This window comes from Somniosus microcephalus, chromosome 4, assembly GCF_052327205.1.
Source record: "Somniosus microcephalus isolate GS21.2 chromosome 4, FLI_Smic_1.0, whole genome shotgun sequence".
NCBI lineage: Eukaryota > Metazoa > Chordata > Chondrichthyes > Squaliformes > Somniosidae > Somniosus > Somniosus microcephalus.
This window is the reverse complement of record NC_140990.1, coordinates 311,656,543-311,672,994: the sequence shown is the minus strand read 5'-3', so window position 1 is coordinate 311,672,994 and position 16,452 is coordinate 311,656,543. Positions and strand designations below refer to the sequence as shown.

Below are 16,452 nucleotides of genomic sequence, written 5' to 3'. Positions count from 1 at the left end.
CGGGAAGCGAACTCCCGCTCCCAGCATGCGCCGCGTGCGCTGGGCCCGGCGGGAGATAATAAAGAGAATCCCCGGTAAATCCCGCCATTAGTTTTGTCCCGCAAACATGAACGGCGGTAGGTTTTTCCAGCCAAGCTAAAAAAAAATTGATTGTTAAAAAAAGAAAATAAATATTTCCCAGCGCGACTTCAAAATGGCGCCAAGCAACACTCCCAACAGGCAGCGCGCGGCAGTTCTTTTTTTAAAATCTCAATTTAATTAAAGTTTAAAACAATTTGTTTCTCTGAAGCATTACTTAACGATGATTTTTTTTTTAAACCCAACAAAATTTAGCCCAAATAAGCGCCTTTTTCCCTCTCTTCGGCGCAGTGATGGGGTGAAAGGGCAAAGGTTAGGGAGTTATTTTTTTTAAACTTTATTATATAATGGTGATTGTGCCTCGTGCAGCTCAAGGTTCTGGGTAACCAGATGATCTGAAGCGGATTAATGATTATTGGTGCCCGGCTGTGTTTTGTTTTAGTTTGGAGAGGAGGGTCAGAGGTCAGAGTGTGATTTGGCAGGGCGCTGGGGCCGGGTTGTTGATGTGAAGCTTTCGAGAGATCCGGCGGTGGTGGCGGGAGCAGCGGAAGATGCACAGCCTGGCGGCGGGCGCGGTGAGTGTGCTGGGCTCCGGTCGGTCAATCATTGCTTTGGGGTGGGGTGGGGTGTTGGAGTGAGAGAGAGTGCGGCTCAGGCCTCAAGCCTCGAGATAGTGGCCGTTGCTAGGCTGGAGGAAATGGAGGGAGGCCTGCTTTTCTCTCTCTCTCTCGGGCCTGCTTCTCTCTCAGCCTTGTACTCTGGGCTGCCACTCGATCCACACCGGCCGCTTTCCCCGCCCACCCCCCACAGGCAGGCCCCAGTCGGGTGAAGGGTCACTGAATCTCTCCGGCATTAATAGGGGAAAAAAACAAGACTTGTGCATTTCTAATGGCTCCTTTCACCACCTCAGGACATCCCACAGCGCTTTACAGCCAACGCAGGACATAGAGACATAGAAGATAGGAGCAGGAGTAGGCCATTCGGCCCCTCGAGCCTGCTCCGCCATTCAATGCGATCATGGCTGATAATCCAAATTCAGTCCCTGCTTTCTCCCCATACCCCTTTAGTCTTAAGAAATATATCCAACTCCTTGAATATATTTAATGAATTGGCCTCTACTGCCTTCTGTGGTAGAGAATTCCACAGGTTCACCGCTCTCTGGGTGAAGAAATTCCTCCTCATCTCTGTCCTAAATGGCTTACCCCTTCTCCTTAGACTGTGACCCCGGTTCTAGACTCCTCGACCATCGGGAACATCTTTCCTGCATCTAGTCTGTCTAGTCCTGTTAGAATTTTATAAGTTTCAATGAGATCCCCTCTCATTCTTCTAAACTGCAGCGAGTATAAGCCCAATCTCTCCTCATACGTCATTCCTGCCATCCCAGGTGTCAGCCTGGTGAATCTTCGCTGCACTCCTTCCATGGCAAGAACATCCTTCCTCCGATAAGGTGACCAAAACTGCACACAATACTCAAGGTGTGGTCTCACCAAGGCCCTGTACAACTGCAGCAAGACATCCTTGTTCCTGTACTCGAACCCTCTCACTACGAAGGCCAACATACCATTTGCCGCCTTAACCGCCTGCTGCACCTGCATGCTTACCTTCAGCGACTGGTGCACAAGGACACCTAGGTCTCGCTGCACTTCCCCTTCTCCCAATCTATTGCCATTCAGATAATAATCTGCCTTCATGTTTTTGCCACCAAGTGGATAACCTCGCATTTATCCACATTATACTGCATCTGCCATGCTTCTGCCCAATCACCCAACTTGTCCAAATCATACTGGAGTTTCTCGGCATCCTCCTCACAGCACACACGCCCACCCAGCTTTGTGTCGTCTGCAAACTTGGATATATTACATCTGGTATGGATGCCTCGGGCCTGCTGCTCTCTCGGGGCTGCTTTCTCTCTCTCTCTCTCTCTCACAGCCTTGTGCTCTGGGCTGCCATTCGATCCGCACAGGCCGCTTTCCCCCGCCCCCGCCCCCCCCCCCCCCCCCCCCAGGCAGGCCCCAGTCGGGTAAATCTCTCCGGCATTAATAGGGAATAAAACAAGACTTGTGCATTTCTAATGGCTCCTTTTACCACCACCAATTCATTAAATATATTCAAGAAGGAGTTGGATATATTTCTTGAGGCTAAAGGGATCAAGGGATATGGGGAGAAAGCAGGGAGATGGTACTGAATTTGGATGATCAGCCATGATCTCATTAAATGGAGGAACAGGCTCGAGGGGCCGAATGGCCTACTCCTGCTCCTATCTTCTATGTTTCTCAGGACGTCCCAAAGTGCTTTACAGCCAACACAGTACACTTTTTGTTGTTGTTGTTGCAGTGCAGTCACTTGTAATGTGGGAAACGCGGCAGCCAATTGCGCACAGCAAGATCCCACAAACAGCCATGTGCTAATGGACCAGATCATCTGTTTTTAGTGATGTTGGTCGAGGGATAAGTATTGGGCCCAGGACAGCCGGGGAGAGGAGGCAGGGGGGACCCCCCATCGGCTCTCGTTCTCGATCATTCCAGGCGTCATGTGACGGCTGCACACTTGACCACCTCTCTGTCCCCTCCACCCTCCGCAACCACCAGTTAAATATTGGCCAGGACTCCTCTGCTCTTCAAAATAGCGGCCATGGGATCTTCTACGTGCACCCGACAGCAGACTCTGTTTAACGTCTCATCCCAAAGATGGCACCTCCGACAGTACAGCACTCCCTCAGTACTGCCGGAGTGTCAGCCTAGATTATGTGCTGGAAACATAGAAACATAGAAGATCGGAGCAGGAGTAGGCCATTCGGCCCCTCGAGCCTGCTCCGCCATTCAATGCGATCATGGCTGAACATCCAAATTCAGTACCCTGTCCCTGCCTTCTCCCCATATCCCTTGATCCCTTTAGCCTTAAGAAATATATCTAACTCCTTCTTGAATATATTTAACGAATTGGCCTCCACTGCCTTCTGTGGTAGAATGGGACTTGAGAGCCTGCGACCTTCTGACTCAGGTGAGGATGGTAGCCACTGAGCCGCGGTTAATGTTGAGAAAGACCGGGTGGAACTGCAGCGAATAAGCCGTTGGCTCTCAGCTCTGGCTCAATGGGTAGCACTTTTGTCTCTGGGTCAGAAGGTTGTGGGTTGGAGTCCCACTGCAGAGACTTGCAAAGTATTTACAGCACAGAATCAGGCCATTCGGCCTAACGGGTCCATGCTGGTGTTTATGCTCCACATGAGCCTCCTCCCGCCCTACTTCATCTCGCCCTATCAGCTTATCCTTCTACTCCTTTCTTCCTCGTGTGCTTATCTAGCTTCCCCTTAAATGTATCTCTGCTATTCGCCTCAACCACTCCCTGGTAGCGAGTTCCACATTCTCACCACTCTCTGGGTGAAGAAGTTTCTCCTGCATTCCCTATTGGATTTATTAGTGCCCATCTTATATTTATTGCCCCTAGTTCTGGTCTCCCCCACAAGTGGAAACATCTTCTACATCTACCCTATTGAATCCTTTCATAATCTTAAAGACCTCGATCGGGTCACCCCTCTGTCTTTTTTCTAGAGAAAAGAGCCCTTGAGCACATAATCTAGCCTTACACTGCAGTGCCAGTACTGAGGGAGTGCTGCACTGTCAGAGGTGCAGTCTTTTGGTTGAGATGTTAAACTGAGGCTCCATGTGCCCTCTCCGGTGGATATAAAAGATCCCATGGCACTATTTTGTAGAAAAGCAGGGGAGTTCTCCCCAGTGTCCTGGCCAATATTTATCCCTCAGCTGACTTCACACAAACAAATTATTTGGTCTTTTATCACACTGCTGTTTGTGGGAGCTTGCTGTGTGCAAATTGGCTGCTGCGTTTCCTACATTACAACAGTGACTACCCTTCAAAAGTACTTCATTGGCTGTAAAGCGCTTTGGGATGTCCTCAGGTCATGAAATATAAATGATCAGATAATATGTTCCTTTCTTCAGCCAACACTGAATCTTAATGATTTACTGTTCGCTCATTTGCTGTTTGTGGGATCTTACTCTTTGCAAATTGGGCTGTTATATTTGCTTGCATAACAACAGTGACTACACTTCACAAGTAATTCATTGAATTTGAAGTGCTTTGGGGACATAATAAGGTGCTTTGTAAATACATTTCTTTGTGTTGCACAGGCAATCTAATGTGTGTGCATTGCAGAGTTACTTCAGTAACTTTGTGACTGGTTTATTTTCTCTCGTTAACTGCTTCCCACCCCCCCCCCCCCCAATCTCACTGCAATTCTCTGAGGCTGTAACAGAATTGGTGGTTGATGGTAATGGTATTGTACACGTAGATTTTGCTGAAATCATTTTATTGGGCCATCGGATCATACAGCAGAAAATGAGGCCACGCGGCCCATCGTGTCTGTTCCGGCTCTTTTGAGGGAGCGCGCCAATTAGTCCCACCCCCCTCTGCTCTTTCCCCGTAGCCCTGCAAATTTCTCTCTTTTATTTGTCCAATTCCCTTTTGAAAGTTACTATTGAATCTGCTTCCACCGCCCTTTCAGGCAGCGCATTCCACATAACTCATTGAGTAAAAAAATTCTCCTCATCTCCCCCTCTGGATTTTTTTTGCCAATTATCTTAAACCCTCCTGTCACTGCAAACAGTTTCTCAAACTATCAAAACCCTTCATAATTTTGAACACTCCCCATAAAATTTGGATGCCTTAATTAAAAGAATTAAAGACAAAAACCCTCAAATCATTGAAATGCAAAACAACAGAATATGCAGGAAATACACAACAGGTCTCTGAGCAACTGGGAAAGAACTTCAAACCGGACAAACTGGTGAATTAAAAAAAAAGCACTAATAGGACTGAGTTTCCTGGATTTAAATCACCATATTTCCTGGGCTCGGGGAGGGGGGCGCAGTGTAGCTGTTTTAAAGACCCGTTAATTTACAGTGGATACTCCTGATCCATTGCATATTGGCACCTGTACACTAAGTCCATTGATGCTGTAAATTGCAGTAGGAGTGGGAGATTCAATGCTCAGTACAAAAGAACACCGTTCATCAATTAAGGGCCGTTTCTGAGGTCGATGGTGAGAAAGAACTTCCATTTATACAGCGCCATTCACAACCTCAGGATGTCTCAAAGTGCTTTACAGCCATTGAAGCACTTTTTGAAGTGTAGTCACTGTTGTAATGTAGGAAATGCAGCAGCCAATCTGCACACAGCAAGCTCCCACAAACAGCAATGTGATAATGACCAGATAAACTGTTTGTAGCTATTGGCTGAGGGATAAATATTGGTCAGGACACCAGGGAGAACTCTCCTGCTCTTCTTCGAAATAGTGCAGTGGGATCTTTTACGTCCACCTGAGGGTGCGGACGGGGCCTCGGTTTAAATTCTCATCAAAAAGATGGAACTCGGGAGTACCATTGAAGGCAGCATTCCCTTTAAGTTGCACGGCCACACAGCGGTCTCGAGGTCCTGTGCAGTTCGTGAGCTCGCTTCACAATGCAAAAAAACCACACGCACGCAAGTTTAAAGGGGCGGCGTGGCCCCAAAAAAATATGGGGGAACATTGGACCTAATTGTAGGCGGTATCAGCGACGGTTCTTAAAACAGCGGGAGACCAGGCAGCGCGGACCTAATTGGAGGCGGTATCAGCGATGGTACTGAAAACAGCAGGAGGCCAGCGCGGACCTAATTGGAGGCGGTATCAGCGGCGGTATTTAAAACAGCGGGAGGCCAGGCAGCGCGGACCTAATTGGAGGCGGTATCAGCGGCGGCCGAACCTTCGACGATTTCCAGAAAATCAAGGAGTGAAGTCACAGGACAGCAGGTAGGTGATTGGTTGGTGAGTATTAAGGTTTTTTTTCCTCTAACCTAGGACAGTGGTTTAAACTAGGTGCGGGAAACTACAAAGTACTGTATTAAATTTATAGCTTAACTAGTTAAACTAATTAATATAACTGTAAATAATCGTTGATTAGGACTTTAACTAATTAAATAAAATTCAGAGTTAGATATATTTCTTAAGGCTAAGGGGATCAAGGGATATGGGGAGAAAGCAGGGACAGGGTACTGAATTTGGATGATCAGCCATGATCACATTGAATGGCAAAGCAGGCTCGAGGGGCCGAATGGCCTACTCCTGCTCCTATCTTCTATGTTTCTAAAATAAGGCTGGACGAAGATATGGCAGGGCAGATTGTGTGTCTGGACTGCAGTATGTGGGAGTTTGTGGGCAGCGAGACTGTCCTGAGCGCAAACGTCTGCAGGAGATGTCTCCATCTCGAATCTCTCCGGCTCAGAATCTTTGAGCTGGAGTGCGAGTTGAAGACACTCGACACATAAGGGAAGGGGAGGAATTTCTGGACAGTTTTATCCAGAATGCAGTCACCCCCCAGAGGAAAATACAGGTTCAGGAAGGGGAGGGCGTGACTGTTAGGGAGCCGAGTAGCGGAGATTTAGGAGAGGTTGAGAAGGAGGTCCCGCAGACACTGATCCTGTTCAACAGGTACGAAGTACTCGCTACCTGTGAGGACAAGGAGAAAGACTGCAGGGAGGACAGCCACAATGCAGACCAGGGCACCATGTCTCAGAAGGCTGGAGAGGAACTTGGAAAGGGAGGGGGTAAATCCAGTTGTCGTAGTTCATGTTGGAACAAATGACATCGGTAGGAACAGGGAGGAGGTCCTGCTGAAAGAGTATCGGTAGTCAGGCTCCAAATTAAAAGGCAGGACCTCGAGGGTAATAACCTCTGGATTATTGCCTGAGCCACGTGCAAATTGGCATAGAAGCAGACAGATCAGGAGAATTAACACGTGGTTAAAGGACTGGTGTGGGAAAGAGGGGTTCCTTTTCATGGGACACTGGCACCTGTTCTGGGAGAGGAAGGAGCTGTACCGATGGGACGGGCTCCACCCGAACCGGGGTGGGACCCGTGTCCTAGCAGAAAGGGTAAATAGGGAGGTGGCAAAAGCTTTAAACTAGTAAGCTGGGGGAGGGACCTACAAGAAACAAAACCAGCCTAATTATAAACAAAACCGGAAAAGAGAGCATAGGAAAGAATGTAGCAAGGGAATAAATAGAGTTATAGAACAAAGTCTAAAAAGATGGTTAAACATAAAGTGAGAGGAAATCCTATTTTAAAAATGAGTTAAACTGTCTGTACAGCAAAGCACACTGTGTCCGTAATAAAATAGGGGAGCTGGAGGCAATCTTGCGTTGGGAGGAACCAGATCTAGTAGGGATTATTGAGACATGGCTACAGAAAAATCAGGACTGGGAATTAAACATTGCAGGGTATAATATATTTAGAAAAGATAGAGAGGGAAAAAGGGGAGATGGAGTAGCTGTACTTATTCGGGATAACAATGGCAGAAAAAAGTGACGCAGCTATCAGCAAGACAAAAATAGAATCCATATGGATAGAGATAAAAGATAATGAAGGATAAATCACACTAATCTATCTATAGACCACATAATAGTGGAAGGGTGTTGGAGAAAGAAATATGCAGACAAATTAGGGAAATGAGTAAAAAACATAGAATAATAATCATGGAGGATTTCAACTACCTCAATATTAATTGGACAGAAGAGTAGGTAAAAGGGATATGGGAATGGAGTTTGTACAATGTGTACAGGACTCCTTTCTAACCCAATATGTAAAAAGCCCAACAAGGGAGGATTCGCTATTGGATCTAGTAATGGGGAATGAACCAGAGCAGATAAGAGAAGTAAAAGTAGGGGAACATCTAGGCAATATTGATCATAATATAATGCGCTTTAAGATGATAATTGAAAAGGACAGAAGTATGACGAAAACCAGGGTAATAGATTGGAGAAAAGCTGATTTTGACGGGCTGAGAATGGAACTTGTGATAATAAATTGGGCAACAATTTTGGCAAACAACGATGTAGAACAGCAATGGGAAACATTTAAAACGTTGTTCAACAAAGTGCAGGAACAATATATTCCGCTAAAGGGAAAGAACAAACGAAACACTAATGAGACTTTGTTAGTAAATAGCCTGTTAATTAGAGGTATGGCAGGGCAGCTCACACCCGTGGAATGCACATCCTGTGCCATGTGGGAAGTCCTGGACATCTCCCGTGGTCTGGACGATCACATGTGCGGGAAGTGCCGCCAGCTACAGCAGCTCGAGCACCGGGTTACGGAGCTTGAGCGGCGGCTGCAGTCACTGCTGTGCATCCGCGAGGCTGAGAGCTACGTGGATAGCACGTTTCGGGAGGTGGTCACCCCACAGCTTAAGAGTGTGCAGGTAGAGAGGGAATGGGTGACTGTCAGACAGAAGAGGAGGACCAGGCAGATAGTGCAGGAGTCCCCTGAATCCATCTTGCTCACCAACCAGTATTCGGTGCTGAGTACTGGTGAGGGCTATGGTTCCTCTGGGGAATGCAGCCAGAACCAAGTCCAAAGCACCATGGAAGGCTCAGCTGCACAGGCTGAGGGGAAGAGGAGAGGGAGAGCAATCGTGATAGGGGATTCAATAGTTAGGGGAGCAGACAGGCGTTTCTGCGGCTGCAGACGTGACTCCAGGATGGTATGTTGCCTCCCTGGTTCCAGGGCCAAGGATGTCACTGAACGGCTGCAGCGCATTCTGAGGGGGGAGGGTGAACAGCCAGAGGTCGTGGTCCATATCGGTACCAACGACATAGGTAGCAAGAGGGATGAGGTCCTGCAGGCAGAGTTTAGGGAGCTAGGAAAGAGGTTAAAAAGCAGGACCTCAAAGCTAGTAATCTCTGGATTGTGAGTACAGAAATAGGAAGATGGAGCAGATGAATGTGTGGTTGGAGAGATAGTGTAGGAGGGAAGGCTTTAGATTCCTGAGGAATTGGAACTGTTTCTGGGGGAGGTGGGACCTCTACAAGCCAGACGGGTTGCACCTCAACAGGAACGGGACCAATATCCTCGCAGGAGGGTTTGCTAGTGCTGTTGGGGAGGGTTTAAACTAGCTTGGCAGGGGGATGGGAACCGAAGTATAGAGTCAATAGGGAGGGAAGAAAAACTGGAATTGGAAAACAAAAAGGTAGAAAGTAAATTGGAAGGACTAAATGGTATATCTTCTTCGGCAGTCCCTCGGAACCGAGGATGACTTGCTTCCACATTAAAAATGAGTTCGCAGGTGACTGATGAGTCCAATGCGGGACCTACAGTCTCTGTCGCAGGTGGGGCAGACGGTGGTTGAAGGGGCGGGTGGGTGGGGTGCTTGGGTTGACGTGCGCTCCTTGCGCTGCCTGTGCTTGGCTTCCGCTTGCTCCAGGCGAAGAGACTCGAGGTGTTCGGCACCTTCCCAGATGCTTCTCCTCCACTTTGTGCGGTCTTGGGCCAGGGATTCCCAGGTTGTGGTGTATGTGCCTTTAAGAGCAATTATGGTGTATGTGCCTTTAAGAGCCCCAGGTGTGCGTAATGCCGGTAATTGCCACTTGGGCTATATAAGCCTGTGTATTGTGTATATCCTTTAGAAAACCCCCCCCCCGACTTGCTTAGTAAATACCTATGAACCAACTCCTGTCTTCAGTGTCTTTATCTACACACGGACACTACAGTGGCGACGAAGTGGAAACGGACTTACCTGCAATTTGGCAGCACCTCAAGGACATCGATTCCTCCAGCGTCCAGAAGACTCAAGGAAGTAAGAGAAACTGTGGTTTCACCAGCTGGCCAAGCTGGTGACAGGTACTGCGCTAATCCTTCCTGGGCGTCAGGCTGGAGCTCCAGCGGCGGGCTCTACAGCGGAGACAGGCAGCGAAATCGGAGGCAAGCAATAACGGACTGGGAGGGTGCACTCGAGAGACGGCCGGCGTGGCAAGCAGGTCAGCGTTTAGACCTCCGTCGGGAACGAGTCTCCAACAGTGAATAAACGGAAACCACAGTAAAGCAGCGTTGTTATTGGTAGCGGCGGCGGGAAAACGCGGGAAGCGCCATATCGTTGCTACAGAGGGAAAAAAAGCGCGGGAAGCGCCATATCTTTTCTGAAATGCCTAAATCTGGTAATATTGAGGCTTTTGATGGCGAAATAGAAGATTGGACCACATACGTGGAAAGAGTAGAGGTTTATTGCACTGCAAATGGAATAACAGATGAAAAAAAAGCTTCAGTACTTCTGAACTTAATGGGCGCGAAGACATACGGGCTGTTACGAAATGTAATCACTCCAGCCAAACCAAAGGACAAGACTTTTAAAGAAATTATTGATACCCTGCAGGAGCATTTAAACCCAACACCGCTGCTGATAGCGGAACAATTCAAGTTCTTCAAGAGAAATCAACACAAGAATGAAAGTAACGCTGATTACCTAACCGAATTAAGAGAGCTATCAAAGTACTGCCAATTCGGAGCAGGACTATCGGATTATCTTCGAGACAAATTTGTTTGCGGTCTCTTAAGTGAAGGAACACAAAAAAAAACTGCTTTCTGAAAAAGATTTAACATTGGACAAAGCTTTCAGTATGGCTGTATCATACGAAGCAGCAGCAAAAGGAGCTGCAGAGATACAACAAGAGACACAGGACTTCGGCACCCATAAAATGACACCAGGAGTTCGGAAGATGTTATCGCTGCGGCAGATCCACCCATAACCAGAGGGACTGCTGGTTCAAGGGCAAAGCATGCAGGCAATGTGGTAAGATTGGACACATTGCACGGGTATGCCAATCTGGACAAAATAAATCCACTGACAGAAAACAAAAAATCAATAAAGAAAAGTACAGGAAGGTACAAATGATGACGGACAATAGCTCCGAAGACCAGAATAGCGATAGCGACTCCGGAAACAAGAGACTAAGCTGTCTCAAATTACATAATGTACTTGCCAAAGAGGATTACCAAACCATTTGGGTTACCCTCACAATAGCAGGGTCCCCAGTTAAAATGGAGCTAGATACAGGATCAGCTCTAACTGTAATAAATCGACGAGATTACGAGAGGCTATTTTCACATATACCTCTAAAAGACACATCCATTATCTTAAAAACATATACGGGGCAGAAAGTCTACCCCAAAGGAAAAATAAGGGTGCCTGTGGTATACAACGGCAAAGAAATACAAAAGTTGTATTTATACATTTTACAAGATGGTGGTCCACCGTTGTTGGGACGTGAATGGATAAGGAAGATACGTTTAGACTGGCACTCCATTCGGGCACTGACGGTGACCAGTAAGGAAAAAAACAATGATGACATCATACCTGAACGATTAAAAGACATCTTGGCCAACGCCAAAGAAGTGTTTCAAGAGAAACTAGGAACCTTGAAAGGCATCACCGCCTCAATAAAAGTGGAAGATACAGCAATTCCAAAAATTTTTAAGGCAAGACCGGTGCCATACGCAATACGTCCGGCAGTCGAGGCAGAGCTGAAGAATTTGGAAAAGGCAGGCGTACTATCCAAAATAGATTGGAGCGAATGGGCAACACCCATCGTTCCAGTCATGAAAAAAACATTGAAAAATAACTCTGAGGAACAGAAAAAAATTCGCATCTGTGGGGACTTTAAGGTGACTGTAAACCCGGTCCTTCACGCGGTACAGTATCCTCTTCCAAGGATAGAAGATATTTTCGCCTCACTATCCGGAGGGAAACGCTTCACAAAAATTGACTTGGCACAGGCATATCTACAGATGGAGGTTGAGGAGACCTCTAAAAAGTATCTCACAATAAACACACACAAAGGCCTGTACCAGTACAATCGACTGGTTTTTGGAATAGCATCAGCTCCAGCTATCTGGCAAAGAGCTATGGAGCAAGTCCTGCAAGGGATTCCGGGAACTCAATGCTACCTAGACGACATCCTTATAACAGGAGAAAACGACAACGAGCACCTTGCCAATTTGGAGCAGGTGCTCACTAGGCTGAAAGAACAGGGCCTACGAGCAAATCGCCCCAAGTGCGAATTTTTCCAAAATCAGATATCATATTGTGGCCACATAATTAATAAGGAAGGGTTGCATAAGTCACCTGAAAAAATTGAAGCAGTTATAAAAGCCCCAGCACCTGAAAATGTTTCTCAATTAAGGTCATTCCTGGGATTAATAAATTACTACCATAAATTTTTACCGAACTTATCAACTATTCTACACCCTCTTAATGATCTTCTACAGACAGGAGTGATTTGGAAATGGAACGAAGACTGTAAACGTGCCTTCCATAAATGTAAAGACTTAATCACATCCGAGAAAATTTTGGCTCATTACAACCCATCACTACCAATCAGACTGGCGTGCGATGCATCCCCTTACGGCATAGGAGCGGTATTGTCCCATAGATTCCCTGATGGCTCGGAACGGCCGATAGCTTTTGCGTCACGCTCATTGAACTCAGCTGAGCGTAACTATGCCCAGATAGACAGGGAAGCACTCGGCCTGGTATGGGGAGTGAAGAAATTCAACCATTACCTACACGGACAAAAATTTACCTTGCTGACTGACCATCAACCCCTCATCTCCATATTCAACCCTAAAAAAGGTGTCCCCATTATGACGGCACAAAGACTACAGAGGTGGTCCCTTTTTCTAGGGGCACACCAATACAACATTGAATACAAAGGGTCAAAACAGCATGGGAATGCTGACGGTTTATCACGCCTACAGTTGCCAACGATAGAAGAGGCACCTACAGTAGACCCAGTAGAGATATTCCACTCTACCATAGTGGAATGTCTACCGGTGACAAATTCTGCCATTGAAAGGGAGACCAGAAATGACCCTACTCTCTCACGGGTCTACGATTTAACAATGAAGGGATGGCCAGCACATGGCGAACCACTGTTGCCAGCATTCTCGCAAAGAAGAGAACAGCTGTCAGTGTGCCGAGGAACCTTGATGTGTGGATCCAGAGTGGTGATTCCACCCAAACTCCAGGATAAAGTGCTAAAGGAGCTTCACGAGGGGCATCTGGGTGGAGTGAAAATGAAGAACCTAGCTAGGGCGTTTGTATGGTGGCCAGGTATCGATGGAGACATCGAAGACATGACCAAGAGCTGCCTAGGATGCCAGAAGGTCCAAAATGCTCCGCCACAGGCCCCTCTACATCCATGGGAGTGGCCCTCATCTCCCTGGCAAAGGGTGCACATCGACTTTGCTGGTCCATTTATGGACTCAATGTTCTTAATCGCAGTTGATGCACACTCCAAGTGGCCGGAGGTAATAAAGATGTCCTCCACCACCACGGAAAAAACCATCACAGTATTAAGGACCATATTTGCCAGGAATGGGCTGCCGGAGCAGATATGTTCTGATAATGGACCGCAATTTATGTCCGAAGAATTCAGAAAGTTCTTAAAGAACAATGGGGTAAAGCACTACACGTCCGCCCCGTACCATCCCGCCACCAATGGATTGGCTGAAAGGTTTGTCCAGACCTTCAAGAAGGCCATCAAGGCCATGGGTAATGAAGACATAAAACTTCAGCACAAGGTGGATAACTTCTTATTTGCATATAGGAATGCAACGCATATGGTTACTAACCAAACTCCCGCCATGATGTTCTACAATAGAAACCTAAGATGCCGGCTGGATTTGGTCAAGCCCAACATCCGAAGGGACGTGGAGAACCGGCAGTTTCAGGGCATGAATGAAAGGCCAACTAGGGTCTTCCAGATAGGCCAACCGGTTTTGGCCCGGGACTACCGTACCGAGAAATGGCAGCCTGGAACTGTCTGCACACGATTAGGACCACTGATGTATACCGTGGACATCGGAGACAGCATAATAAGGCGCCATGCTGACCAAATCATCAAGTCATCCGAAAAGGGACAACCTACACCACCACTCTATACATCTAACGATGAAGTAGAGATACCCATATCTACCTCCGATCCGGTGATACTGGAGCCCGATGAACCCGACACTGGCCTTCAAGCCGAATCAGCCTTGCCAGAAGAACCTACTACACCCCCGAGGCGTTATCCGGACCGAGTCAGGAAGCCTCCTGAGAGACTAACTTATAATTAATTAATACAGCAATGTATATTATTTTGCATATAACATGTAATTAATAATTACTTAAACTATGATGTACTAGTTAGCTAGAAGGGGAGGAATTGTGGTGTATGTGCCTTTAAGAGCAATTATGGTGTATGTGCCTTTAAGAGCCCCAGGTGTGCGTAATGCCGGTAATTGCCACTTGGGCTATATAAGCCTGTGTATTGTGTATATCCTTTAGAAACACCCCCCCCCCCCCCCCCCCCCCCAGACTTGCTTAGTAAATACCTATGAACCAACTCCTGTCTTCAGTGTCTTTATCTACACACGGACACTACACAGGTGTCGGTGGGGATGTTACACTTTTTCAAGGAGGTTTTGAGGGTGTCCTTGAAGCGTTTCCTCTGCCCACCTGGGGCTCTCTTGCCGTGCCGGAGCTCTGAGTAGAACGCTTGTTTTGGGAGTCTCGTATCGGGCATGCGGACAATGTGGCCCGTCCATCGGAGTTGATCGAGCGTGGTCAAAGATTCGATGCTGGGGATGTTGGCCTGAGCAAGAACACTGACGTTGGTGCGCCTATCCTGCCAGTGGATTTGCAGGATCTTGCGGAGACAGCGTTGGTGGTACCTCTCCAGTGTTTTGAGGTGCCTGCTGTACATGGTCCATGTCTCTGAGGCATACAGCAGAGCGGGTATCACTGCTGCTCTGTAGACCGTGAGCTTAGTGCCGGGTTTGAGGTCCTGGTCTTCAAACACTCTTCCTCAGGCGACCGAAGGCTGCACTGGCACATTGGTATATACTTCAATGCAAGGAGTATAGCAAACGAGGCAGATGAGCTGAGGGCACAGGTAGATACTTGGGACTATGATATTATAGCTATTACAGAGACGTGGCTGAAATAGGGGCAGGTATGGCAACTCCACATTCCTGGTTACAGGATTTTCAGACGGGATAGAGAGGGAGGTAAAAAGGGAGGGCGGGGGGGTCGCGGTATTGATTAAAGAAACTATTACAGCTGTGAGGAGGGATGATATGTTGGATGGATCATCAAATGAGGCCATATGGGTCGAATTGAAAAACAAAAACGAGGCGATCACACTGCTGGGAGTGTACTACAGACCCCCAAACAGTGAGAGGGAGATAGAAGAACAAATATGTAGACAAATTTCTGAGAAGTGCAAAAACTATAGAGCAGTAACAGTAGGGGATTTCAACTACCCCAATATTAACTGGGATAAAATTAGTGTGAAGGGTATAGAGGGTGCGGAATTCCTAAAATGCATCCAGGAGAACTTTTTTAGCCAGAATGTAGCAAGCCCAACAAGGGAGGGGGCGGTTCTGGACTTAGTTTTAGGGAATGAAGCTGGGCAGGTAGAAGCTGTATCAGTGGGTCAGCATTTTGGTGCTAGTGACCATAATTCAGCTAGATTTAAGGTAGTTATGGAAAAGGACAAGGATAGAGCAGGAATAAAAATTCTAAATTGGGGAAAAGCAAATTTTGCTAAGCTCAGAGGGGATTTAGCCGTAGTGGACTGGAAACAGCTACTTGATGGTAAATCAGTGTCAGAGCTGTGGGAGGCGATCTGGAGGGTTCAGACCAAATATGTGCCCTTAAAGAAAAAAGGTGGGACTAACAAATCTAGAGCCCCCTGGATGTCTAGGGACATATAGGGTAGGATAAAGGAAAAAAAGGGAGGCGTATGACGGATACCGAGGGCTAAATACTCCGGAATCTTTAGAGGAGTACAGAAAGTACAGGGGTGCAATTAAAAATATTAGGAAAGCAAAGAGAAAGCATGAAAAATTATTGGCAAGTAAAATCAAGGAAAAACCCAAAGATGTTTTATAAATATATTAAGAGTAAGAGGATAACTAAAGAAAGGGTAGGGCGTTTTTAGCGGGCTTAAAAGTGGATAAATCCCCAGGCCCTGACGGGATGTATCCCAGGCTGCTGTGTGAGGCAAAGGAGGAGATTGCAGGGGCTCCGACACAAATTTTCAGAACCTCCCTGGCCACAGGGGAGGTGCCAGAGGACTGGAGGACAGCTAACATAGTACCATTGTTCAAGAAGGGTAGTAGGGATAAACCAGGGAATTACAGGCCAGTGAGCCTAACATCAGTGGTAGGGAAATTATTAGAAAAAATTCTGAGGGACAGAATTACTTTCCACTTGGAGAGGCAGGGATTAATCAGGAATAGTCAGCATGGCTTTGTTAGGGGGAGATCATGTCTAACCAATTTGATTGAATTTTTCAAGGGGGTGACTAGGTGTGCGGATGAGGGTAGTGCAGTTGATGTAGTCTACATGGACAGGCTTTTGACAAAGTCCCGCATGGGAGATTGGTCAAGAAGGTAAGAGCCCATGGGATCCAGGGCAATTTGGCACATTGGATCCAAAATTGGCTTAGTGGCAGGAGGCAGAGGGTGATGGTCGAAGGTTGTTTTTGTGACTGGAAGCCTGTGTC

The 16,452-nt window shown here is 47.1% G+C and overlaps 1 protein-coding gene across 1 annotated transcript in view; it reads left to right on the top strand.

Moving 5' to 3' along the window:
* Positions 1-465: 465 nt before the first annotated feature.
* cnot9 (CCR4-NOT transcription complex subunit 9) overlaps positions 466-16,452 on the top strand; it is a 37,156-nt gene continuing 21,169 nt past the window's right edge. Inside the window, exon 1 of the mRNA XM_085986725.1 lies at positions 466-653. Coding sequence (XP_085842851.1) covers positions 630-653 — 24 coding nt within the window. The 5' untranslated portion in view covers positions 466-629. The remainder of the gene's footprint in view (positions 654-16,452) is intronic.